Source organism: Colletotrichum acutatum (genome assembly GCF_030867785.1).
Source record: "Colletotrichum acutatum strain CBS 112980 chromosome Unknown BDZ83scaffold_117, whole genome shotgun sequence".
Taxonomy (NCBI): Eukaryota; Fungi; Ascomycota; class Sordariomycetes; order Glomerellales; family Glomerellaceae; genus Colletotrichum; species Colletotrichum acutatum.
In genome coordinates this window covers 99,103-123,684 of record NW_026849111.1, presented here as the reverse complement: position 1 = coordinate 123,684, position 24,582 = coordinate 99,103, and the positions used below count along the sequence as shown (strand labels likewise).

The following is a 24,582-nucleotide window of genomic DNA, read 5'->3' as shown; positions in this document are numbered from 1 at the left end:
GCCCTCTATCCGGCCGCGTGGATCACCGTCGCCGCCTGCGTGCGGTATGCCGATTTCCTCGGTCTGCCTGGGTTTCACGAGGGGACTATTATCCTGGCTTCGCCTGTATGTATATCAGCTTCTCGAAAGCTTTGGGGTACTTGTACACAGCGATTTACTTTGAGAGCAGACAACGTGGACAGAGTTGGAGGAGCGATCACGGACGTGGTGGGGCCGTTATCAGCCTCGACCGCATCATCTGCCTCGGCAACAAGAAACGCTACTCTCCCCTGAGCCGCAAGATAATGAGACATATCCCGTAGACGACTCAGCATGGGTATGACCCCTTATTTTCTTTCTCCTGGCCAGGGAACGCAGTAAGACTAACACAGTCTCCCTTCAGGACGAAGGCCGCGTCGGCCGCGTAGCCCACCACAACATCACCTCCCCACCCCCGTCTCCACCCTCCCCCTTCTCCTCCTCTGCCGCTCCGCCCTCATCGCCGGCAAAATCATAACCCACGTCCGCAAAGTGACCTCGGACCGCAAACAGAACCCGCATGCCTCGGCGCCGACGCCATCGCCGAGGCAAACGCCTTATCGGAGACGCTGTTCTCGACACTGGAGTACTTGCAGCAGCAGCAGCCCCCAGCGACAGGAGGAACGGCGACGCAGAGGCCAAAGCCGCTGTCCCTACCTTGCTGCCGTCGAGGTGCGTCCTCCTCTCGGCAGCCGTGCTCCTCCACGACTTTTACTGCTGCCCTGCCTGTCCCGACGGCCGCCTCAAGAGCCCCGAGGAGACGGCGCAGCAGGCGCGTTCCGTTGACGTCTTATTGAAGATTAGCAAGGACGTTGCTGTGTTGTCGGAAGAGTTGCTGCTTCTCGTCTCGCGAAGGGAAAGGGGTGGTGATGACGATGACATGGGCAATGAGCAAAACAACGGTGGCCACCACCAAAACCACAATCACAATGAGGGCCAAAGTGGTGGCAGCAGCGACATTGGAAGTGTGAGCCCGCTGATTCTTGACGCGCTTCTACGGCGCCGCGAATACCCTCGCCTGGCTGCTGAGGGAGGAAGGGACGCCCGAGTGCGAGGACGAGATGAACGTCATCAAGCGGTGCCTCGAGCGGCTGGGCTCGCGGTGGAGGTTGGCGGGGGAGTATGGGCGGATGCTGGAGCAGCAGGACTTTGCCATGATGATGCAGGAGAAGGGGCACTCGACGCTGAGGATCATATGATGCTGGTTCTCGGTAGGTGAGTATCGGAAGGAAATTAGACAAGCAGCTTAGGGACAAAGGAGTTTAGATCTCCAGAGGAGAAGCCTCATCTTGTTGAGTCTTCTACATCATCGTGAGAAGACGGAAAAGGGTTGCGGATGATTCTGAATACTGATGCTCACTTTGTATGACTCCCTCACGAATACTACTTTTTTTTTCCCTGGCCCAAGACGCGTTGCTATTCGAATATTCAAAACACTCAAGGGCGCAAGTCCACAATTACAGGTATTGTGTCTAGAGTTTTACAAGTGCCCTACTTACATGGCTCCAATTTCGCAGCGTTGCTTTCCGGATATCGGGTGGGATGATGCTATGTGATCCATGTGACATGGCTTCTCATTGGCAAATCCTCCAGCAGATTTATCCAAAGTCTCAAAAGCCTAGTCAGGATTCTCCGCTTCAACTCCTCCACTTTTCAACGCACCGTCGGCCGTTGCATTCGCCAACTTGACAGGGTGTCGGTTTTCTCCATGCCTCATTCCTGTATTCAGGCGCCATTTTTTGCGTAAAATGGTCTTGGGCATGGACGAGCTGCCGCATCTGAAGCTACCCTCCACCAGACATTTTACCCGACTATAATTACGAGAGTGCTTGGTCAGCGCTCCTCAAAGTTTTCCAGCGAAGAATCTCCAAGTTCTAGTTTGGTGTCATAAGGTGACGTGAGGTAATTTGCACTTGACTTCCGATCCGAGTCTATGGAAAACAAAGCAGAGTGGGACTGGAAGAGGCTGATGACGTCCTACGACGAGTTTTGGACAAGAGAAAACTGTTGGAAATGTACAGAGTCAGGATGAATGTGTATGAACTCACTGTTATGATCAAGAAGAACAGTACCTGTGTGATCAATTATCCAGCATATGGAGAGGAAAAGCAGGGGGATCGTCCCCGATGGTCCAGAACAATGGGTTTGTACACACACTGGAAAGGCTGTGGGCTGAAGCCCTTTTACTGTTGGTTTACACGTCACTAGGGCAGCCATGGAATTAGTATGAAGGTTAGCCAATTGATTGTATTATAGCTGCGAAAGGGGGCGGGAGTAGGAGGAGGATTTATGGGACAAAGCCCACGATAGGTGACAGTGTCGTTTTGTACAACCCATGCCGCCCTTCCAAGATCCATCTTTCTCTGCCGAATGCTCAGAGATCTAATAATCACAAGATTCATACCCTGGCCTTCATAACGATCCGACAAGAAATACGCCTTCTGCTTTCAAAAGATGTGAAGGGAGAAAAAAGTTCAAGATCAATCCGAATCCAAGCTTTATCTGTGAACAGTCAGAGAGGAAAGAGGGATTTCTCCAAATGAGAATTCCCCATTGAAACTTGGAGCCCTCAAATGAACGCCTCAACACAGTCTTCATCTTCTTTACTCCCTGCCCCCATACCCTAACGCCTCAGTGTCAAATGACCATTCCTGTTCGACAGCTAACTCCCATCTCTCTTCCTCACTTGAGTCTATGCTTAACTCCTGCTTCTCTACTTTCTATAACTGTATACTTCCCACAGTGATTGCTGTGTTGTGGGTGCAAAATTACGAGGGCAGAGAAAGAAAAGCAGACGGCAAAACTCGACCAAGCTCCTGCGAGAAAGTTCCAGCGTTTACGGCCAACCACACACGCGCAGAGGTCTGGTGATTTCTTCCCCGGGACATTGCGCCCATAGAACAATCAAGACAAAAAAATGAACAGCAGAAAGTTACATCTGCACAAAGAAAAAAAGTCCTGACAAACTCGAGAGCTAAACTCAAAAACCAAACCAACATTCCCGTTTTCCCAAAAGTCGTCTGCCGCTTAGGTAATACCCCCTTGCTTAGAGCAAAGCCCGCACGGACGCATGTAGCCAGGTACTTTTCGGCTTTTAGCGCGGTACTTTGGGGTACAAGGCGAAAATACTGGGTCCAGGCGCAATGTATCGAGTACAAAGGCTACCAAAATTGCCAAAAAGGGTGGTGATTGAGGTCGGAATAAGCTCATCGTCTCCACTTGACATTCTTTTCGTCCCGTCTGCACGGTCGTGGACCCAGCGCCCCCCGGAATACTCTACTCCAACGTCCTTTCGCCAAGAGAGACAAACGATTGGACCCAAGGAAATCAAGTCGTTTATTCCCATCGACTGCAAGGGAGCGTCAGTACATGAGTACGTACTTTCTTATTTCATGATTCATCCGTAGAGAACCCGTCTTGGTTCCGTCCGATGCACCCAACTAAGAAGCTTTTCCGTTTCCAGAAAATTGGAGGTGTATGTACTGACGTTATCTCGCATTTGATGGGATGTAATCTCGAAGTTGCATTGCCATGTTGAAATCCCGGAAACCTGGGAACTTTGTGATTAAGACAGGCGGTAAATAGGAATGAGTTAGGTAGCTGTTAGGTTCAGTTTCGGGCAACGCTACACTCGACGCATTCAACCCAACTTGGGGCTTGAAGTTGAGCTGGTTGAGAGCGAAATTCCAAGTTTCCTTTTTTTATTCCTCTGACCTGTTGTTGATTGATCCAGTTGCATCCATCGCAGCGCTTATTCGGGTCTTGTCATCCTTTCATAATATAGGCATCGAGATTGATAACAGATATTAATGTTTTTACCAACTTCCCTCTCGCCTAATTTTTCTTGGCATCTGCTGTTAGTGAATGAGTGAGCCTACCACCAAATTACTAACAGCCGAAAACTCTTCACCTCCCCTTGCCGGAGCCCGCATCCGCGATGGCCTCACAGCCGCCGTCGGGCACCGGACTGATGTCGGCCGACCAAGCCGACCCCGAACCAGGCTCCGGGACACCTCCGGAGCCGAACCCCACCTCAAGAGCTAAGCGACGCCGCGACGCCGAGGCACAGCCGACCCGGCCCAGCCTAACGGGAAGCCAGCTTGATGCCACCACCGACGCCCCTACCTCGGCCGAGGGGCCCGCAGCCTCTACCGCATCTGCTCCGAGCGGATCTGCCACAGGGTCCGTCTTGACAGCCCTTGCAGAAGAAGCTAGACAGTACGAGGCACGGAAAGACGTCTTTCTGACCATTGCACGGTCCGTCGACAGCGTTGTCGCCAGCTTTGACGGTTCTAGAAAGCAGATCGCGAAAGAAGCCACTGCCTATGTCATTCAAACCCTCAAGAGACTGATCAATCACGAGACAAGCCCAATAGCGGCCCGGAGTTGGGCGGCTGTCGTCGCACCGATGGCGGGCAACACCACTGCGGCGACCCGGAGCGGCCAGAGCTGCCAGAGCTCTGCCCGCCCGAAGGCCACACTCCCCGCCGAGGATCAGCCGCAGGCGCAGCCGAAGGAGGACCTCCGCATCTTTGCCCGCGTCCCGGAAGAAAGCTTAGCGGCCGCTCGGAAGATCGCACCGTTCGCCGTACGACAGATCGTCTGTAAGGCCGTTGGCCTGGGGCTAGCGGACCTTCCCCACGTCTACCATATCAGCACAGGTTACTCTCTGAAGCCGCGAAACAAGCAAATACAGGAAAGACTACTTACAAGTAAGGCAAAGCTGGCGGAATGCCTCGGCGCCCACCAAGTCGAGACGCCTATCAAGTGGCACACATACGTTGTGCCGCGATGCCCAACAAAACTACACAGCATTGGCGGGGACGTCCTGGACCCAGCCACACTCGTTGAAGATGAGGTCTTCGCACAGACAGGACAGAAGCCTGTCCTTGCTCGACCGTCCCGCCTTGGGCCCAACCCAGTCACGAACGAAATATCTTGGCTCATATCATTCACATCAGAGGTCACGCCCTTCAGGCTCTTCAACCAAAGCGGCAGATCTCTGCCCATCAAAAAACGAAGGACGCTCATCCGACATGACCCCGGCTGCCAGGGCTACCACGCCAACCGGTTCTGCGGACGACGACCGACTTGCAGCAACTGCGGAAGACCTTCCGACTCACACGAAACGGGACCTTGCATGGCCAGGCCCCAGTGTCCCAACTGCTGCGGCCCCTTCCAAGCCGGCCACACAGACTGCCCAGCGAGGCCCTCGGTCGTAAACGGCGTCGTCTCCCTTCCCGGTCGAAAGGAGCGGGCTCGGATCCGGAAGGCCGGCCAGAAAGCATCGGACACTCTGTACAAGGCTACTCGATCCGACAGTAGCCAGGAGGCGGCAGGCGTCCCTACCTCCACCAGCCAGAACCAGCAACCCGGCGCCAAGCGCGCGCGCACGAGAACGCCCTCCGCAAGCTCGATCGTTTGCCTCGGTGACGGAAGCACTGACAGCAGCAGCATGGATGAAGACGAGGCGGACGAAGGCGAAGGCGAAGACTCCCCCGACAACACCTCCATCGACCGTCCCGTGCTACCCATGCCAAGCAGGAGCCAACGGGCAGCACAGAAGCCAAACTACAACGTCGCGAATGCCTACACCCACCTCGAACTCGACTCGGAGACGTAAGCCGAGAGCGGCGACCCCACGGATGCTACGCGTTGCGCAGGGCAACGTCGGAAAGATCTCCCCGGCGCACACGGCTTTCCTGCAGCTCTGCTGGGAGGCTCAGATAGATGTGGTCCTCGTCCAGGAACCCTGGACGGGCTGGAAGGACGGAAACGTGCAACTGAACACGCACCCGGGTTTCGACTCTTTCGTCCCGGTCGACTTCTGGGACAGCGAAGGAACCAGACCAAGAGTATTGACCTACACACGCAAAGGGATAGGGATGACGGTGGAGCAGCAGAGGCCTGTCCACACGAGAGTACTGTCTGTGCGAGACGTACTGTGGGGGGTCGCGGGGGTTGTCTGTACACGTTGACGATAGTCGTCGTTTTGTCGACCACCAGCCACAGTACGTCTCTCGTGTGGACAGGCCTCTGCTGCTCCACCGTCATCCCTATCCCTTTGCGTGTGTAGGTCAATACTCTTGGTCTGGTTCCTTCGCTGTCCCAGAAGTCGACCGGGACGAAAGAGTCGAAACCCGGGTGCGTGTTCAGTTGCACGTTTCCGTCCTTCCAGCCCGTCCAGGGTTCCTGGACGAGGACCACATCTATCTGAGCCTCCCAGCAGAGCTGCAGGAAAGCCGTGTGCGCCGGGGAGATCTTTCCGACGTTGCCCTGCGCAACGCGTAGCATCCGTGGGGTCGCCGCTCTCGGCTTACGTCTCCGAGTCGAGTTCGAGGTGGGTGTAGGCATTCGCGACGTTGTAGTTTGGCTTCTGTGCTGCCCGTTGGCTCCTGCTTGGCATGGGTAGCACGGGACGGTCGATGGAGGTGTTGTCGGGGGAGTCTTCGCCTTCGCCTTCGTCCGCCTCGTCTTCATCCATGCTGCTGCTGTCAGTGCTTCCGTCACCGAGGCAAACGATCGAGCTTGCGGAGGGCGTTCTCGTGCGCGCGCGCTTGGCGCCGGGTTGCTGGTTCTGGCTGGTGGAGGTAGGGACGCCTGCCGCCTCCTGGCTACTGTCGGATCGAGTAGCCTTGTACAGAGTGTCCGATGCTTTCTGGCCGGCCTTCCGGATCCGAGCCCGCTCCTTTCGACCGGGAAGGGAGACGACGCCGTTTACGACCGAGGGCCTCGCTGGGCAGTCTGTGTGGCCGGCTTGGAAGGGGCCGCAGCAGTTGGGACACTGGGGCCTGGCCATGCAAGGTCCCGTTTCGTGTGAGTCGGAAGGTCTTCCGCAGTTGCTGCAAGTCGGTCGTCGTCCGCAGAACCGGTTGGCGTGGTAGCCCTGGCAGCCGGGGTCATGTCGGATGAGCGTCCTTCGTTTTTTGATGGGCAGAGATCTGCCGCTTTGGTTGAAGAGCCTGAAGGGCGTGACCTCTGATGTGAATGATATGAGCCAAGATATTTCGTTCGTGACTGGGTTGGGCCCAAGGCGGGACGGTCGAGCAAGGACAGGCTTCTGTCCTGTCTGTGCGAAGACCTCATCTTCAACGAGTGTGGCTGGGTCCAGGACGTCCCCGCCAATGCTGTGTAGTTTTGTTGGGCATCGCGGCACAACGTATGTGTGCCACTTGATAGGCGTCTCGACTTGGTGGGCGCCGAGGCATTCCGCCAGCTTTGCCTTACTTGTAAGTAGTCTTTCCTGTATTTGCTTGTTTCGCGGCTTCAGAGAGTAACCTGTGCTGATATGGTAGACGTGGGGAAGGTCCGCTAGCCCCAGGCCAACGGCCTTACAGACGATCTGTCGTACGGCGAACGGTGCGATCTTCCGAGCGGCCGCTAAGCTTTCTTCCGGGACGCGGGCAAAGATGCGGAGGTCCTCCTTCGGCTGCGCCTGCGGCTGATCCTCGGCGGGGAGTGTGGCCTTCGGGCGGGCAGAGCTCTGGCAGCTCTGGCCGCTCCGGGTCGCCGCAGTGGTGTTGCCCGCCATCGGTGCGACGACAGCCGCCCAACTCCGGGCCGCTATTGGGCTTGTCTCGTGATTGATCAGTCTCTTGAGGGTTTGAATGACATAGGCAGTGGCTTCTTTCGCGATCTGCTTTCTAGAACCGTCAAAGCTGGCGACAACGCTGTCGACGGACCGTGCAATGGTCAGAAAGACGTCTTTCCGTGCCTCGTACTGTCTAGCTTCTTCTGCAAGGGCTGTCAAGACGGACCCTGTGGCAGATCCGCTCGGAGCAGATGCGGTAGAGGCTGCGGGCCCCTCGGCCGAGGTAGGGGCGTCGGTGGTGGCATCAAGCTGGCTTCCCGTTAGGCTGGGCCGGGTCGGCTGTGCCTCGGCGTCGCGGCGTCGCTTAGCTCTTGAGGTGGGGTTCGGCTCCGGAGGTGTCCCGGAGCCTGGTTCGGGGTCGGCTTGGTCGGCCGACATCAGTCCGGTGCCCGACGGCGGCTGTGAGGCCATCGCGGATGCGGGCTCCGGCAAGGGGAGGTGAAGAGTTTTCGGCTGTTAGTAATTTGGTGGTAGGCTCACTCATTCACTAACAGCAGATGCCAAGAAAAATTAGGCGAGAGGGAAGTTGGTAAAAACATTAATATCTGTTATCAATCTCGATGCCTATATTATGAAAGGATGACAAGACCCGAATAAGCGCTGCGATGGATGCAACTGGATCAATCAACAACAGGTCAGAGGAATAAAAAAAGGAAACTTGGAATTTCGCTCTCAACCAGCTCAACTTCAAGCCCCAAGTTGGGTTGAATGCGTCGAGTGTAGCGTTGCCCGAAACTGAACCTAACAGCTACCTAACTCATTCCTATTTACCGCCTGTCTTAATCACAAAGTTCCCAGGTTTCCGGGATTTCAACATGGCAATGCAACTTCGAGATTACATCCCATCAAATGCGAGATAACGTCAGTACATACACCTCCAATTTTCTGGAAACGGAAAAGCTTCTTAGTTGGGTGCATCGGACGGAACCAAGACGGGTTCTCTACGGATGAATCATGAAATAAGAAAGTACGTACTCATGTACTGACGCTCCCTTGCAGTCGATGGGAATAAACGACTTGATTTCCTTGGGTCCAATCGTTTGTCTCTCTTGGCGAAAGGACGTTGGAGTAGAGTATTCCGGGGGGCGCTGGGTCCACGACCGTGCAGACGGGACGAAAAGAATGTCAAGTGGAGACGATGAGCTTATTCCGACCTCAATCACCACCCTTTTTGGCAATTTTGGTAGCCTTTGTACTCGATACATTGCGCCTGGACCCAGTATTTTCGCCTTGTACCCCAAAGTACCGCGCTAAAAGCCGAAAAGTACCTGGCTACATGCGTCCGTGCGGGCTTTGCTCTAAGCAAGGGGGTATTACCTAAGCGGCAGACGACTTTTGGGAAAACGGGAATGTTGGTTTGGTTTTTGAGTTTAGCTCTCGAGTTTGTCAGGACTTTTTTTCTTTGTGCAGATGTAACTTTCTGCTGTTCATTTTTTTGTCTTGATTGTTCTATGGGCGCAATGTCCCGGGGAAGAAATCACCAGACCTCTGCGCGTGTGTGGTTGGCCGTAAACGCTGGAACTTTCTCGCAGGAGCTTGGTCGAGTTTTGCCGTCTGCTTTTCTTTCTCTGCCCTCGTAATTTTGCACCCACAACACAGCAATCACTGTGGGAAGTATACAGTTATAGAAAGTAGAGAAGCAGGAGTTAAGCATAGACTCAAGTGAGGAAGAGAGATGGGAGTTAGCTGTCGAACAGGAATGGTCATTTGACACTGAGGCGTTAGGGTATGGGGGGCAGGGAGTAAAGAAGATGAAGACTGTGTTGAGGCGTTCATTTGAGGGCTCCAAGTTTCAATGGGGAATTCTCATTTGGAGAAATCCCTCTTTCCTCTCTGACTGTTCACAGATAAAGCTTGGATTCGGATTGATCTTGAACTTTTTTCTCCCTTCACATCTTTTGAAAGCAGAAGGCGTATTTCTTGTCGGATCGTTATGAAGGCCAGGGTATGAATCTTGTGATTATTAGATCTCTGAGCATTCGGCAGAGAAAGATGGATCTTGGAAGGGCGGCATGGGTTGTACAAAACGACACTGTCACCTATCGTGGGCTTTGTCCCATAAATCCTCCTCCTACTCCCGCCCCCTTTCGCAGCTATAATACAATCAATTGGCTAACCTTCATACTAATTCCATGGCTGCCCTAGTGACGTGTAAACCAACAGTAAAAGGGCTTCAGCCCACAGCCTTTCCAGTGTGTGTACAAACCCATTGTTCTGGACCATCGGGGACGATCCCCCTGCTTTTCCTCTCCATATGCTGGATAATTGATCACACAGGTACTGTTCTTCTTGATCATAACAGTGAGTTCATACACATTCATCCTGACTCTGTACATTTCCAACAGTTTTCTCTTGTCCAAAACTCGTCGTAGGACGTCATCAGCCTCTTCCAGTCCCACTCTGCTTTGTTTTCCATAGACTCGGATCGGAAGTCAAGTGCAAATTACCTCACGTCACCTTATGACACCAACTAGAACTTGGAGATTCTTCGCTGGAAAACTTTGAGGAGCGCTGACCAAGCACTCTCGTAATTATAGTCGGGTAAAATGTCTGGTGGAGGGTAGCTTCAGATGCGGCAGCTCGTCCATGCCCAAGACCATTTTACGCAAAAAATGGCGCCTGAATACAGGAATGAGGCATGGAGAAACCGACACCCTGTCAAGTTGGCGAATGCAACGGCCGACGGTGCGTTGAAAAGTGGAGGAGTTGAAGCGGAGAATCCTGACCTAGGCTTTTGAGACTTTGGATAAATCTGCTGGAGGATTTGCCAATGAGAAGCCATGTCACATGGATCACATAGCATCATCCCACCCGATATCCGGAAAGCAACGCTGCGAAATTGGAGCCATGTAAGTAGGGCACTTGTAAAACTCTAGACACAATACCTGTAATTGTGGACTTGCGCCCTTGAGTGTTTTGAATATTCGAATAGCAACGCGTCTTGGGCCAGGGAAAAAAAAAGTAGTATTCGTGAGGGAGTCATACAAAGTGAGCATCAGTATTCAGAATCATCCGCAACCCTTTTCCGTCTTCTCACCGATGATGTAGAAGACTCAACAAGATGAGGCTTCTCCTCTGGAGATCTAAACTCCTTTGTCCCTAAGCTGCTTGTCTAATTTCCTTCCGATACTCACCTACCGAGAACCAGCATCATATGATCCTCAGCGTCGAGTGCCCCTTCTCCTGCATCATCATGGCAAAGTCCTGCTGCTCCAGCATCCGCCCATACTCCCCCGCCAACCTCCACCGCGAGCCCAGCCGCTCGAGGCACCGCTTGATGACGTTCATCTCGTCCTCGCACTCGGGCGTCCCTTCCTCCCTCAGCAGCCAGGCGAGGGTATTCGCGGCGCCGTAGAGCGCGTCAAGAATCAGCGGGCTCACACTTCCAATGTCGCTGCTGCCACCACTTTGGCCCTCATTGTGATTGTGGTTTTGGTGGTGGCCACCGTTGTTGCTCATGCCCATGTCATCGTCATCACCACCCCTTTCCCTTCGCGAGACGAGAAGCAGCAACTCTTCCGACAACACAGCAACGTCCTTGCTAATCTTCAATAAGACGTCAACGGAACGCGCCTGCTGCGCCGTCTCCTCGGGGCTCTTGAGGCGGCCGTCGGGACAGGCAGGGCAGCAGTAAAAGTCGTGGAGGAGCACGGCTGCCGAGAGGAGGACGCACCTCGACGGCAGCAGAGGTAGGGACAGCGGCTTTGGCCTCTGCGTCGCCGTTCCTCCTGTCGCTGGGGGCTGCTGCTGCTGCAAGTACTCCAGTGTCGAGAACAGCGTCTCCGATAAGGCGTTTGCCTCGGCGATGGCGTCGGCGGCCGAGGCATGCGGGTTCTGTTTGCGGTCCGAGGTCACTTTGCGGACGTGGGTTATGATTTTGCCGGCGATGAGGGCGGAGCGGCAGAGGGAGGAGAAGGGGGAGGGTGGAGACGGGGGTGGGGAGGTGATGTTGTGGTGGGCTACGCGGCCGACGCGGCCTTCGTCCTGAAGGGGAGACTGTGTTAGTCTACTGCGTTCCCTGGCCAGGAGAAAGAAAATAAGGGGTCATACCCATGCTGAGTCGTCTACGGGATATGTCTCATTATCTTGCGGCTCAGGGGAGAGGTAGCGTTTCTTGTTGCCGAGGCAGATGATGCGGTCGAGGCTGATAACGGCCCACCACGTCCGTGATCGCTCCTCCAACTCTGTCCACGTTGTCTGCTCTCAAAGTAAATCGCTGTGTACAAGTACCCCAAAGCTTTCGAGAAGCTGATATACATACAGGCGAAGCCAGGATAATAGTCCCCTCGTGAAACCCAGGCAGACCGAGGAAATCGGCATACCGCACGCAGGCGGCGACGGTGATCCACGCGGCCGGATAGAGGGCGTGGGCGTACTCAAAGAAGGCGATGAGCGTCATGGACTGCAGTACCATGACCGAGGTGGCGCCGCTGTGCTCCAGCAGGGACATGAAGCGCTTGGCGGCGCGGTAGATTGCCATGTGCTGAGAACCGCCCGCGAGGACGTCCGTCGGGCTGGTGGCCGCGAGCTTCATGGCGAGGAAGAGCATGGCCAGGTCCGGGCCGCTCTGGCTGAGGGCGGCGCCCATGTTCATGCGCTTCTTGGAGACGATGGGGAGCCAGGTGTGGATTGTGGTGAAGTAGGCGTTAACGGCGTGTTGGATTGCGTGGCCGTCGCCTAGATGTTGGAGGACTTCCTGTAGATATGAGTCAGGGTCATGGGGCATTGGATCAGTAAAGCCCATAGCTTGTAACAAAGAGGCCTTCGAGAAAAGCCTCTCATGAATACGATTTATGGCAATGAATTAGTGCATTATTTAGCTTGACACGTACATTTGGGATGTCGATGACGGGTCTCGGGGGAGATTGGTTCAACCATTCCGTGGAAGAAAGATCGAGAAAGGCATCTGGCGGGTACTGAGCCGAGGCTTGCTGTTCCCAGAGAGGTTCAAGGGGCGTGAAGGCTGATGCAGCAGACGGTGTATCCTCCATGCCTCCCCCAGCAGCGGACCCCGATGCGGAATTTGAGTTGGATGCGGGACCAGAACCAGGGCCGGGTGTACCGCCGCTACCCCCGCCCCCGCCCGTGCCCCCCAAGGACGAGGACGCAGGCGTGCCGCCGCTCCCGGCGGTGTTTAGACGGCCTTCAAGCTCAATGAGCTTCAGCTGCAGGGCTGCAAAGTCGTCGGCGGTCGGGGCGGCCGGTGCGGGCTCGGCGTAGTCGCACCGGCGTTCCATGCGGGTGCACAACCCGCACGCCGGGCGTGCCTTGTCGCATTTGCGCTTTTGTCGCTTGCAGCTGCCGCAGGCCAGCGGTGCCTTTGCATCTGTTGCGTAGCGGTCTCTGGGCGTGAGGAAGAGCGACATGTTGCTGTCATAAGGCTTTCATGGCGATTTGACAGTTACTTGAAGTTGTGAGGATGGCGGGGGCGTGGGACGGTGTTGGGGGGGCGGGTTCGGGGAGGGTTCAGAGGGTTTTAGCGATGGAGGTGCCCTGAAGCTAATCTTGTTCAGGGGGTGGTTTGCTGACAGACACCACTAAATTGGGTCATGCAATCCGGGGTTTTCTGGGAGGAAGTGATTGCGTAAAATTGCTCTCTTTTTCGAAAGTAAATAGGCTTGCGTTCGTTTCGGACTGCGCTGGTTTGTAAAGCCGTCAAACCGCCTTCAAGATAATCGAATTCCGGAAGGCATGTAGTTGTTTTGAGCACCGGGAGTTCGGAAGCCCGAGGCCGGTGAACGTTGGTTTGGCCGGACTTGACGTTGGATTAGCCGAGATTACGGGGCCGATTTTCCCCGTTGTCTCACCGCCAGACCCCACCCGCCGTCACCGTGGCAGCCAGCAATGTAAATAGTTCCATGAGGGGAAAATGGATTTGAACACGACGTTTCCGATGCGGTGGAGACAAAATCCATGATCACAAGCGGGGCTGATCATCATCGACAATGCCTACCAGGACCACGCAAGTTCAGCTGTCAAATAGCGCAAGTCAGGAATTGGCTGAGCCCATCCCATATTAGGTAACCCGACTTGAAGCGAACAGCCGTGAGTCTGTGACAGCATGGATCATGTCGAACGATGGTGGGGTTGGGGATTCCCTGCCCTTGTCAATAGGAATCTCAAACCACCACCCGCTGGCCGCGGCAGCCCCAGGAAACGCAGGTCCGGGATGGACCCCTGTGCTAAGCCCCAATGCCCCCCCTTTTAGCTGAGCTGGACAACGAGGCGGGCAAGCGGGCCATCACCATGGCGCAAGTAAACATGACCCCAGTGAGTCAATTAAGGTAAACTTCTGGGAATTCTGCTTTTCTGTTCCCTCTTTCGCCTTTCAACTTTCCTTTGTTCCAGCTTCCGTCGTCTGTCGCTCAAGTCGCAGTCGCAGTCGCAATCACAATCGCTGTGTCTGTCGTTCTCCCGTCTCCCCCGCACCTCTCCCCCGCAAAACATGGCCGATTCCCCGAGCCGCTCCGGCAGCCTCCGAGTCCGTCGAACCCGCGGCGGCCCCTCGCGAAACTCCTCCGCTCGCTCCTCGGCCGCATGGGAAGACTACGCCTACCTCCACCCCTCGGGTAGCTACCAGCAGCAGCTACCGCAGCATGCGCAACAACAACTCCCCCACGCCCTGCGATCGGCATCGTCGCGATTTTCTCTCAACGAGCAGTTCGCCGCCACGCGACAAGAATACGAGTTCGGCGACGACGACGCATCCTCCATCCTTGAGCGCATGACGCTCGCCTCCGACATCGGCGACGAGAGCACAATTGCCGTGAGCACGGGCGGCGGCGATGCGACACAAGATATCGATGGCGTCGAGGGCGACTACTACGACCTGCTGTGCCTGGCCAAGGACCCGACGCTGACGCCGGACCAGATCCGGAGAGCGTATCACCGGCTACTGCTATACCTGCACAGGGACGGTCTGCCCGAGAATCTGCACGGCGTCGCGCAGCCGTACCTCAATCAGGCGCAGAAGGGGTTCGAAACGCTGATTGATCCGTACCGACGGGCGCTGTATGACGCGAGTCGGTTGCGGGACGTGACGAGTGCGCCCGACCTGCCTCTTGATGAGGACTACCGTTATGTCTATGATATGTCGCTCAAGGAGCAGCTGCGGCAGCGCGCGGCTGACGTGGTGCAGACGTCGTCGGATCTGGGCATCCGGTTCGACGCCACCAAGGCGCTGCGGCAGGGGTCCGCTGTGACGCCCCTCGACTTTACCCTGAGTCACTCTGTAACCGTTGGTCTGCCGGGACTGGGGCGATGGATGGAGAGGACGGCGGCACCGAAGACGCAGCGCGTCTCGTCTGTGTCGAAACGAGTGCCTTCGATTGCGCTCAATGAGAGCGACGAAGCTAGCGTTGACCAGCCACGGGAGTCTATGATCTATCTCCCGCCTCCGCAGGTGACGTTGACGGGATCTGTGTACGGCATCGTAGAGGAGATATACCGGGTCCCGTTGCCAATTCTAGCGGACCGATACCAACCATTACTACCTCTGACTATTCCCCGGAAACGCATCATCCAGCTGGCAGAGCAGCGCCCGTGTCCCCTTATCAGCCTCAAATTCCGACAGGACATCATCCACAGAACAGCTGAAGACCGCATCGCAAAGACATCAATCGAAGTAGAAACCGAGGCCCTCCCAGAGGCATCTCTCACAGCCAAAATCTCACATCCGATCCACCTACCAAACGCCCCCGATCCAATACTCCTCGAGGGAAGCATAAAGTCAGGGCGACCATGGACGCAATCCGCGCCCCGCATCGGCCTGGGGATCCACCGCTGGATGGGCGCCGGCACCGCGTACGCGATCGCAGACAGCGGCGACTGGAGCGTCTGGCCCGGCGAGACCATCAAGCTCTTCACCGACTTCTCGCAAGTCAGCAAAAACCAGCTCCTCACCGAGTTCCCCATGAAAACGTCCGCGAGCTTCGAGGTGGGCTACACCACCTCGCCCGAGCGTGTCCCATCTACGGCCAACGAGGATTCCCCGCGCGGGGAGTACGGCATCCGGGGGCTAGATCACGAGACGACAATCACCAACGACGGCTCCTGGACCGTTTCCGCTTCTCTGACGGCAGATACCATCGGCGGTTACCTCCGCTACGGCAAAGACATGCCAGCACTTCTCTCGGCACCTAGCTCCACGGCCCCAACCAGACTCGAACTCGAACTCTGCACAAACACCCTCCTCGACCGCCACCTCGCCCTCCGCAACCTCTGGCCCGTAGGCCGCTTCTCCAAACTCGGCCTCGAGCTCGGCGTAAGCCTGCACAGCCTGCACCTCTCCCTCTACTGGTCGCGCCTCAGCCAGCGCCTTAGTATCCCGCTCCTCCTGTCCCCGCGCGCAGATTACACGCCCGCCGTCTTCTTCTACGCGGCCGCCGTGCCTGTACTCGCCTTTGCCGCGCGGCATTTTTACTCGTCGTACTCTGCTTCTTCTTCGGGGCGGGCAAAGCGCACTCGCGGGGCCAACCTTGGCGAGGTAGATCTGCAAGCCTACGTCGCGCGTAAACGGGCTGCGGCGGATGACATCGCCGTCGTGCTCTCGGGCGCCGTGGAGGCGCGGCAGCGCGTGGAGCGGCAGCGGGGTGGGCTCGTCATTCTTAGCGCGAAATTCGGCGTCAGGGGTGAGGGTGGAGCCGGGGAGGATGGTAACGGCGATGACGACAACGAGAATATTGACCCAGACTGCTGGGCCGCGGAAGAAGTCGCAGACGTCACCGTCGCAGTAGCAGCGCTGGTGGAGGACGGGAGGCTGCGGATCCCGGCCGGGGTGAGAAAGGCCTCGCTGCTGGGGTTCTGGGACCCGGCTCCCTTGCGGCGGAAAGCACTTCACGTGCGGTATCTGTGGCGCGGGAGGGAGAGTATCATCGAAGTCGCGGGACGGGACGAGCTGGTTCTCCCGCCTGCGAAGAGGGATTTATCGTGATGTTTCTGGCATTTTGTAAACTTTTTGTGGATGTGATGTATGATGGCATGTGCGAGATGATCGATGCAGCATTAGTGGAGTCAGGGAAAACGGGGGAAATCTCAATGGGCGGGTTTTTTGCATGGGGACGGTGTTTTTCTGAAGATTTGCATCACACCTTTAACTATTTTCCACTCGGAGATGAAGAAATTAGTATTTGATTGAGGGAGAAAAAGGAGCTTCCTTTGGAATAGAGCCTCTAGGGCGAACGAAGCTGAGATGCACCGTAAGCAAAGTCAAATGCTGCCTCAGGCCTCGTCATTAGCATTGAAACGCTTCTCCGTTGAGAGAAAGGAATCTCATTTCTTCATTTTTTTTTTCTCGTGATGAATTGAGCAAATGAGGCGGCCGTCGCAGCCTTTCTGACTTCAGTGTCTGGGTAGCTCCGGACTCTCCACATGAGACGGAATACTTTACGGATTACGGACATTTCAGCATCCGTTCGCGAAAGTGGTCTGCTCCGTGTAGTGGTCATGTAGCTCATTTGGAGAACCCCACACTGAGCAGCCTCACACATTTTCGGATGAACGTCTCGAAATGCGACCAAGCTTCGGTCAATGCGGAAGCTCCGCCACAAGTCTCGATTCCACCTAGGTCGCGCATAGGTGGCGGCAGAGAGGATTGCAACATTGGGTAGTAGGGACGTTGTGCATGGCACGTCGTAGCAGGAAGCAAAACCCCCAGGCCTCGCCGCTTAGGCTTTCATTTGAAGTGGGAACCCAGTGATCAGAGTTGCCAACTGAGTCAAGTTGCCAATCAGCCTAAGTTCCCGCGTGTCACCATTCATCGGTCGCGCCGCCGATTAAGGTTTCTCTAGCTCCTTGTGAGGTTCCCGGCCCGGTGGTAGGTAGCGCCAAATATAGTCCTATGCTGTCTCGTCTATAGCAACGCCAGAAAGCTTGCAATTCCAACAAAGTGGGAATCTATCTCGCACTCCAAAGTCTAAAATTCCCTACCCGAATTTTCGTATCGCGCCGCATCTGAATGTCGGATTTTGAACCGCAATTTGGTCTGGCTATTGTGCTCGATTACTGGTAGACTGGATACTCAACAAATCGCAATTTACATCAATTGCTAATTGACATTGATCCACATGCGCTTTGTCGTTGGCTCTCATCATCTAATATTGTCTTGGAACTGAATTCCATCGGCAACCAGATCTTGCGCCGTTGGATTGATGAATTCCGGAGTCAGCGGCTCAGACAAGTGTCCCACCAAAGCCCGCACTGACTCGCTCTCGACATTGAGGGTACTCACTTAATTTGCAACACCCTCAGAAGCGCACGACTAGTCAATCCTACAGAGTAATGAGCTTCGCAACTGAATGCAGCAACGATCGTCACAACATTATAGTATTGATTCCCAATCGTATATATATACCACCATGATTGACAACTCATCCCAGCGGCTCTTCACCACACTCCTTACCCCATCTTTCACTACTACAACCCAACGTACTAACTACTGCATCCACTCCTTTGATCCACCCTTTTCAGCCTAAATATTCACAATGCTCCAATCATCATTCGCCGTCGCCTTCCTGGCCCTCGCCGCCGTCCCCGGCACCCTCGCCGGCTGGAACGGCCACGCCACCATCCCGGCCACAAAGTGCTACAGAAACGAGATCTCGGGCTGCGCATCCGGACGTTGCCTCAACGGGTATGAACCGACAAGTCCCCAAACACCACAGCGCATACCTTTGTCAATATTAGTCGCTGTCGCTCAGTCACGCTAACCTTTTCTGCCTCGAAAATAGCAACTGCGTCCGAAGCTGCGCCGCCGGCGAAGAGCAGGGCTGCCCTACGCTCTGCAAGAAGCTCACCATGCCCGAGGGCTGGTGCGCGGCAAAGTAAGTTTGCTACAGTCTACAAAGTGGCACGCGGGCTCGTTCGCGCCAAGCTTTGTAGAAATCGAAAAAAAAAAAAAAAAAAAAAAGGATTCAACGTGGCTAATCATGAGTTTTTCTTGTTCTTTAGCAACTCTGGTGCTTGCTGGTGCACCCGCGACGACACCAAGAGCTTCATCGACGCCGATCGCCCGGTTGATGATAAGAGAGATGAGATCAAGACCTACCGCGAGACCAAGGCTTGAGGGTATGGTGCGATGGTCTATTCGTGGTGACTGGGGTGGGACGTTCTCAACAGGAATGGAGGGTGCCGAAATGCACACCTTTGGCTAGGGTTGGGGTTTGGGTTCTAAGATTTGGGGTTAAGCGCCTAGGCTCGCTTTCGAGAGACTCGACAAAAAAAACCTCCCCAGACATGAAAAGCGACGGCACTAGTGGGGACTGACATTCCACGCCTTCCAATCACAACCTCGTATCAGATTAGTAATACATTATTCAGCTGAGGACGCTCAAGACTTTGCACTTCATCAAAACTTCAAGTAGAAGCAAATCCAACGTTGCGGACGTAGAGAGGAGTTGGCTCACTACAGCTCAGTTCTTCATACTAAAGCACACTACCTCACAAACAGATAGTCCAAGTCTGAATACATCAAATTGAGGGGGAAAAAAAAAGGAAATGTACGGTGGACACTAAACAGTTGCAGACACCCAAAAGACACCCAGAATCAAACCTCCTGCAACGTAGTCGCCCCAATGGCCACACCACTCTTGGGAATCAAGAAGCTACTCCCCACGACTTTCCCATCCGCGCCCCGAGGCCCCTTCAAAATCGAAGCATCAACACTCACAAAAGACGCATTCGTCCACGTCGTCCCGTCATTCCACGAGTTCCCCGTCGCCGTCACAGTGCTCACCAAACTCACCTGCGCACTCCCCGAAGCCCCATTGACAGCCGCGACATTCCCCCGCATAACCGAAGACGAACTCCGCATCAAAAACCCCGTGTCACCATTATTCCACGCCGAATTCCTCTCAAACGTCAGACTCCCGGGGTTCCCATTATCAATGAACCCCTTTTTCCAATTCCCAAACGCGATGCAATTCCTAACAACATGATCCGCCACAGGGTTCCCCGTGATGCCCAACTTGAACCCATTCCCATCCCCTTCAAAGGGGCTAAACCCCCACCGGTTATACCCGTTGCCCCAAGCATACACCTCCTCCAGCAACACCGAAGACCCAAACATGAAGAGGTCGAGCCCGTCGTCGACGTTGTCCCACAATCTGGCGTTGCGCAGGACGTTGCCCTCGCCCGACCCGGACTTGCACGCGAAGCCGTCCGCGCTCTCGCCGTTTTTGCGCAGGTCGCGGTTGCGGTAGGAGTCGAGGTTCGTGACTGTGTTGTTGGCGGAGGCGCCCTCGAGCTGGAAGCCCGTTTCGTAGTTGTCGTGGGTGGAGATGTTTGTGTAGGTGTTGTGGGAGGCGTCGCGGGCGTACATTCCGTAGGGCCCGTTGATGAGTCTTTTGGTTGTGTGTTAGTTTGCGATCATCTGTGGTCGTGAGCATGGACTTGGGGCTCAGCGTACTCCAGATCGTAGAACGCCCAGTAATTCGCATTCTGGATGTGAAAGATCCCGCGCTCGGAATTTGGTAAGGCCTCATCCAACGCCTTTGGAGTTCTGGGGAGAGTCAGAACAATCCCTGTCAGCCTACATTCTTTTCCCCCACACCCTAGTCTAAGGTGAGGAAAGGTACCCACCCCGGCATATTCTCCCCATCGACAACAACCTTCTCCCCCGGATACGCCCTCACGCTAATCGGCAGCGTCCGCGTCCCGCTCTTTGCAAATTGGATATTCGCCGTCGGCGCATAGGTGCCCCCGCGGAGAAAAATCGTGTCGCCCGCGGCGGCGGCGCCGACGGCCGATTGAATGGAGCCGTACGGCGCATCGAGGGTGCCCGTGCCTGTTCCTGTGGGGGAGACGAAAATGTCGCGGGCGGCTGCGTGGTGTGCGCTGCCGACGAGGAGAAGGAGGAAGGGGACCGCGCGCGGTGGCGGGTTGGATACGGAGGGGAGCATGGCTTGGTGGACTGATTTGATTGCACGGGGGGTTGAGAATGAAGAAACTGGGTGGATTTTTTACGATGTCTTCAGTACATCCGATACCTTTTAATGACTTCCACTTTTGCCAGGAGAGGAAGATGTTGGTGAGATTACAACCTGACCATGGAAAGCCGTTTCGCCCTCGCTCCTAGATTACAACGGCTCTCATAGAGTTGCAAGACATGCAGGTACCAATATCCCGTACCTCATCCCCAAAATGTAACCATGTCGTTCCAAGAAATGCAAAAAGAAAGATGGAAATTCCCCCCAATCATAAGCCCCTGTCTCCACCGAATCAGGAAATAGTACCATTTCTCCCGTGTCCGTACCCCCCACCTGGACCACCTCCCCGGAAGAAAATGATCCCGCAAATAAGGTAAAAACGAAGTCGACGAAATCTCGTCTCTTTTTGTTTTCTTCAAATCGGATTATGTTCGATCCCTGCTTACAGTGTACATCAATGGGAACGGAAATGTTTTGCTTCCGTTCATCCTTGAACGGCCCTTCCATCCCCGACTCTCCCCTCCCTGGGCCCGCTCCACCACAACTTTCTCCCATGAACAGGGTAACAAGACCTTTAGGTCGAAGCCCACGTATCCCAATTCTCCGCGCTAAAATCAGGCCAATACAACGCCTGCAAGTCATCATAGAAAGAAGCCTCCAGAAACTGCAGATCCAACACCGGTTGCGCAAGGAGCTCCTCCAACGACGGCTCCGTCAGCGCCATCCCCGCCGTCGTGCCTGTGCCCGTCCCCGGCCGGACTGGAAGTCCACTTGCACCACTGGAACCGAATTGCGACGTCATGAGCGGGCCGGATTCGGGTTCGGGCCCGGCTCCGTGCGGCGGTGGTAGTACCTCACCATAGGAAGATGAAGAGGAAACCTGCGTCTGCGTCTGCTGCTGCTCGGCATCCAGCCTCCCCCTGCGCTTCGCATAGAACCTATCGAGCTCAGCCCTCATCACGTCAACGTGGTGGCAGTACTCCATTGCAGCAAAGTTTCCCGCGTCGCGCAGTTGCGAGAGGAACCTGACCGATTCCTCAAAGGCCTCCTTGTCGTCGTTGGGCGTCGTCCCCGGCCCCGCCCCGCCGACGGCACCGTCCTGGAGAAGACTCGAGGCGGCAAGGATCGTCAGCGCGGAGAAGAGATACTGCGTGTAAAAATAGTCAAATGTCGCAAAGGACCCGTCGATCCACGATTCAGTTAGCAACCGGATCGAGTGGCGCGCGCAGCGGATGCAGGCTTCTGAAAGCGTGATGGCGCTCGCGGGGACTTGCTGAGTCTCTGTGGTCGTGGTTGCGGATGGCCATGAGGCGACTTTTGTTCGCAGGATGTGGAGGAGAATTGGGCGTGTTGCTAGGATCGCGCACTTGAAGAAGAGTGTGTTAACAATGACTTGTCTCTCGAAGAGTGTAATGGATGTGCGAATGAGTACCCATACCTGATTAAAAGACAGGTGCAGCGAAATAGGCTTCGGCCCAGTCCCCGCGTTATCAATCTGCAGATGGGCAGGCAAATCCTCCACCCAGGCCCGCAGGTCCTTGAGCGCCTGCTGGACCCTCGTCGACAGCGTCGTCGCCTCGCCCTGACTGCGCTGGCCGTAAATGGAGCGGACCGTCTTGGTGATGAGGGCCGCCAGCCGCAGGCTCGCCACGTGGTACGCGGTATCCTCAAAGTCGGTCGCATGCGTCCGCACCACTGCCGCCCTATCATCCGCCGCCTCGGAGGGCAGGTCGACGCCGACGTCGCTGTCCTGGATGGCGGTCGGGTGGCCGAGCTTGGAAGCCCAGATGCGGTCGAAAATGTACGTCGTCCAGAAAAGACGCTTGCGGTGCTCGCGCAGGTCCGGGTCGCGCAGCTGGGACTCGGGGATGTTGAGGTGCAGGCCCATGACGATGGCCATGCGCATCGCCGTGCCGGACATGACAAACGCGCTGTAGCGGCGGTTCAGAGCCAACGAGTAGAAAGAAAGAAGCAGCATGATCTCAATCGAGTCCGTGCCCGGCCGCTCATCGAGCACGCCCAGCACGCGCGAGGCTTTCGCAAAATACGGCATCCCGGGGAAGTCCTTCTCCGAGGGGATGGACCTCGTCGAGTAGAGCTCGCCGACGGCGAAGAGGGCCCACAGCTTGGAGCGGAGCATGAGGTCGCCCCAGGAGGGGTTGTGGATGCTCTGCTCGAGGTCGCGCATGACGGCGCTGCGGCGGACGACGTGGTACCGGCGGGCGACGTACTTGAGGGCCACCTCGACGAGGAAGCGGGAGCGCGAGGGCGTGGGCCAGGCGATCTCGGAGGATTTGACGAGAGCCATGAGCTCGGCGTCGGGGGCGTAGTTGACGCGGAGCATGTGGCGGGGTTGCGGCGCGTAGGGGTCCGAGATGACCTGGCGGAAGCGGGTGGAGAAGGCGGCGTCGGCGACCTCGCCGATGAGGATTGGGGTACGGAAGACGTTGGCGTTGATGAACCACGGTCGAACTTCGAGTGTTGCCGTTGCTGGAGCTGTGACCCCGGCTGCTGCTGCTGCTGCTACTGCATCCTCCACCGCTGCTGTCACTGTCGAGGGTTCTTCATTATCACCTATGTGTGCGGACGTTGGCGTTGATAGGACCTCTCTGTTGCCAGTGTAGCTGGTGTTCTGAGATGGTGTGGCTGTCGACGTCGTTGCTGATATCACGTCATCTAGCGGTGCACATGTTGAGGTTGAAGCGCTCTGGGAAGCAACCTGGCTCTTGAGACGACGGATCTCATCCAAAAGACCGTCAATATAACTGTGTTTTCATGAACAATTCGGCATGAGCTCATCATATCCAGTGATTCATATTAGGGAAGAGGAAGAAAACAAGAAAAGGAAAGAAAGAAACCGTGTGTATTGTGTAGTTGCATGGCTCTCAGTCAAATGTAAAGTACCTTTGTCTGACCTTGACCTGTCTATTGCGGCGCGGGTAAGTGCACTCGGCACCTTTTCCGGCATGCCGACAATTCTGGCAGGGCTGGTCGCCGGAACACTTTACTTTTCGCGAATGACATCGGCGACACGCGGTTGATTTGATGGGCGGAAGAGGCCCGTCGTCAAAGGGGCTCCTCCTGGGCTCCATCGTGCTGCTGCTGGGTGGGTGGCTGTTGCGAGCCGCCATGGTGGGAAGGGCATTTCCCGGCGGTGCGGATACGGGTACAGCGGGGAGAAGAGATGGTGGAAGAGAGAAAAGTAAAGGGTAACGACAAAGAAAGACGAGAAAGAAAGCGACAAGGTCAAGTCCGATGCATCACTTCGAAAGCGTTGCCCATGGCCAAATTCCCACCAACAAACGCATACGCGTGCCTACTTACCTTCCCTTACTGTCAGGGACATTGCAAGTATGTGTCAGAGGGCTCTCTCCTTCACACCGATGACGGCGAAATGTCAGGATGCCGAGGTGACCCAGGCTTGCCAGTTTTGTTGCTTTGTCAGATTTCACAATGCACCGGCAGCTGGCAGCGGCCCGAGCGCTCGTCTCTCTCCGGTCTCGTCGGCAAAGCAATATTTTGCCGAAAGATGAGTCATCCTAGAGATTAGCCAATCACCAACATTCTTCTCTGTGTTTGTTGGATGAGGTAGTGACTTCATCTGAATTTCATGAGTTTTTTTTTTATGGATGTCTAGATGATTATAGCATGCTGTCATGAATGAGAAACTTGACGGGAATGTGGAGGTAGAAACCAGGTTATGATCTCAGGCTAAACCCTCAACTTTTGCTCGTACCACGACGCGGATTGTATCATGCACATGGAGATCAAGTGCCCAGATTCCATGAGGTACGTCTTGATTACTCTCATCTTCATTCACTCGCCACAGCCGCGTATGATGCTTCTGTCGACGAGGGAGCGGCAGAGCAACCGGCGGCATGACAATTGACGCCGGAGCGGCCCGGAGAAATGGGTCCCGGCTAGCCTCATTCTATTGGCCAGAAAGCCGGAATAAGCGGGGCATCTCCCGGAGCGTGTGTAAGTTTGGTTTCATCGCGATTCGGGGGATTTCCTCATCCTTTGAAAACCGTTACGTCTCCCACGATTTTG

At 55.5% G+C, this 24,582-nt stretch overlaps 6 protein-coding genes across 6 annotated transcripts; 3 read left to right on the top strand and 3 right to left on the bottom strand.

The window, feature by feature from the left end:
- Nucleotides 1-538: 538 nt before the first annotated feature.
- BDZ83DRAFT_756122 (uncharacterized protein) lies at nucleotides 539-1,217 on the top strand (the record flags this gene model as incomplete). Its single annotated transcript, XM_060514703.1, has 2 exons — nucleotides 539-983; nucleotides 1,057-1,217. 2 exons carry the CDS (start codon nucleotides 539-541, stop codon nucleotides 1,215-1,217), a joined length of 606 nt encoding a protein of 201 aa, XP_060360503.1.
- Nucleotides 1,218-10,522: 9,305 nt separating this feature from the next.
- Nucleotides 10,523-12,683, bottom strand: BDZ83DRAFT_635146 (uncharacterized protein). The gene is made up of 4 exons (XM_060509149.1): nucleotides 12,442-12,683; nucleotides 11,871-12,305; nucleotides 11,660-11,806; nucleotides 10,523-11,593 (listed from the first exon to the last, which is right to left on the bottom strand). Exons 1-4 carry the CDS (start codon nucleotides 12,598-12,600, stop codon nucleotides 10,760-10,762), a joined length of 1,575 nt encoding a protein of 524 aa, XP_060360502.1. The 5' UTR covers nucleotides 12,601-12,683; the 3' UTR covers nucleotides 10,523-10,759.
- Nucleotides 12,684-14,054: 1,371 nt separating this feature from the next.
- BDZ83DRAFT_587589 (uncharacterized protein) lies at nucleotides 14,055-16,541 on the top strand (the record flags this gene model as incomplete). The annotated part of the gene is made up of 1 exon (XM_060506062.1): nucleotides 14,055-16,541. One exon carries the CDS (start codon nucleotides 14,055-14,057, stop codon nucleotides 16,539-16,541), a length of 2,487 nt encoding a protein of 828 aa, XP_060360501.1.
- Nucleotides 16,542-18,090: 1,549 nt separating this feature from the next.
- BDZ83DRAFT_708104 (uncharacterized protein) lies at nucleotides 18,091-18,945 on the top strand (the record flags this gene model as incomplete). Its single annotated transcript, XM_060511555.1, has 3 exons — nucleotides 18,091-18,239; nucleotides 18,337-18,429; nucleotides 18,557-18,945. The coding sequence occupies 3 exons, from the start codon at nucleotides 18,091-18,093 to the stop codon at nucleotides 18,669-18,671; spliced, it is 357 nt and encodes a 118-aa protein (XP_060360500.1). The 3' UTR covers nucleotides 18,672-18,945.
- Nucleotides 18,946-19,006: 61 nt separating this feature from the next.
- Nucleotides 19,007-20,608, bottom strand: BDZ83DRAFT_45553 (pectin lyase fold/virulence factor). The gene is made up of 3 exons (XM_060503185.1): nucleotides 20,186-20,608; nucleotides 20,013-20,105; nucleotides 19,007-19,947 (listed from the first exon to the last, which is right to left on the bottom strand). The coding sequence occupies exons 1-3, from the start codon at nucleotides 20,503-20,505 to the stop codon at nucleotides 19,152-19,154; spliced, it is 1,209 nt and encodes a 402-aa protein (XP_060360499.1). The 5' UTR covers nucleotides 20,506-20,608; the 3' UTR covers nucleotides 19,007-19,151.
- Nucleotides 20,609-20,852: 244 nt separating this feature from the next.
- Nucleotides 20,853-23,774, bottom strand: BDZ83DRAFT_45516 (fungal-specific transcription factor domain-containing protein). Its single transcript, XM_060503180.1, has 3 exons — nucleotides 23,437-23,774; nucleotides 21,971-23,297; nucleotides 20,853-21,898 (listed from the first exon to the last, which is right to left on the bottom strand). The coding sequence occupies exons 1-3, from the start codon at nucleotides 23,661-23,663 to the stop codon at nucleotides 21,107-21,109; spliced, it is 2,346 nt and encodes a 781-aa protein (XP_060360498.1). The 5' UTR covers nucleotides 23,664-23,774; the 3' UTR covers nucleotides 20,853-21,106.
- Nucleotides 23,775-24,582: the final 808 nt, after the last annotated feature.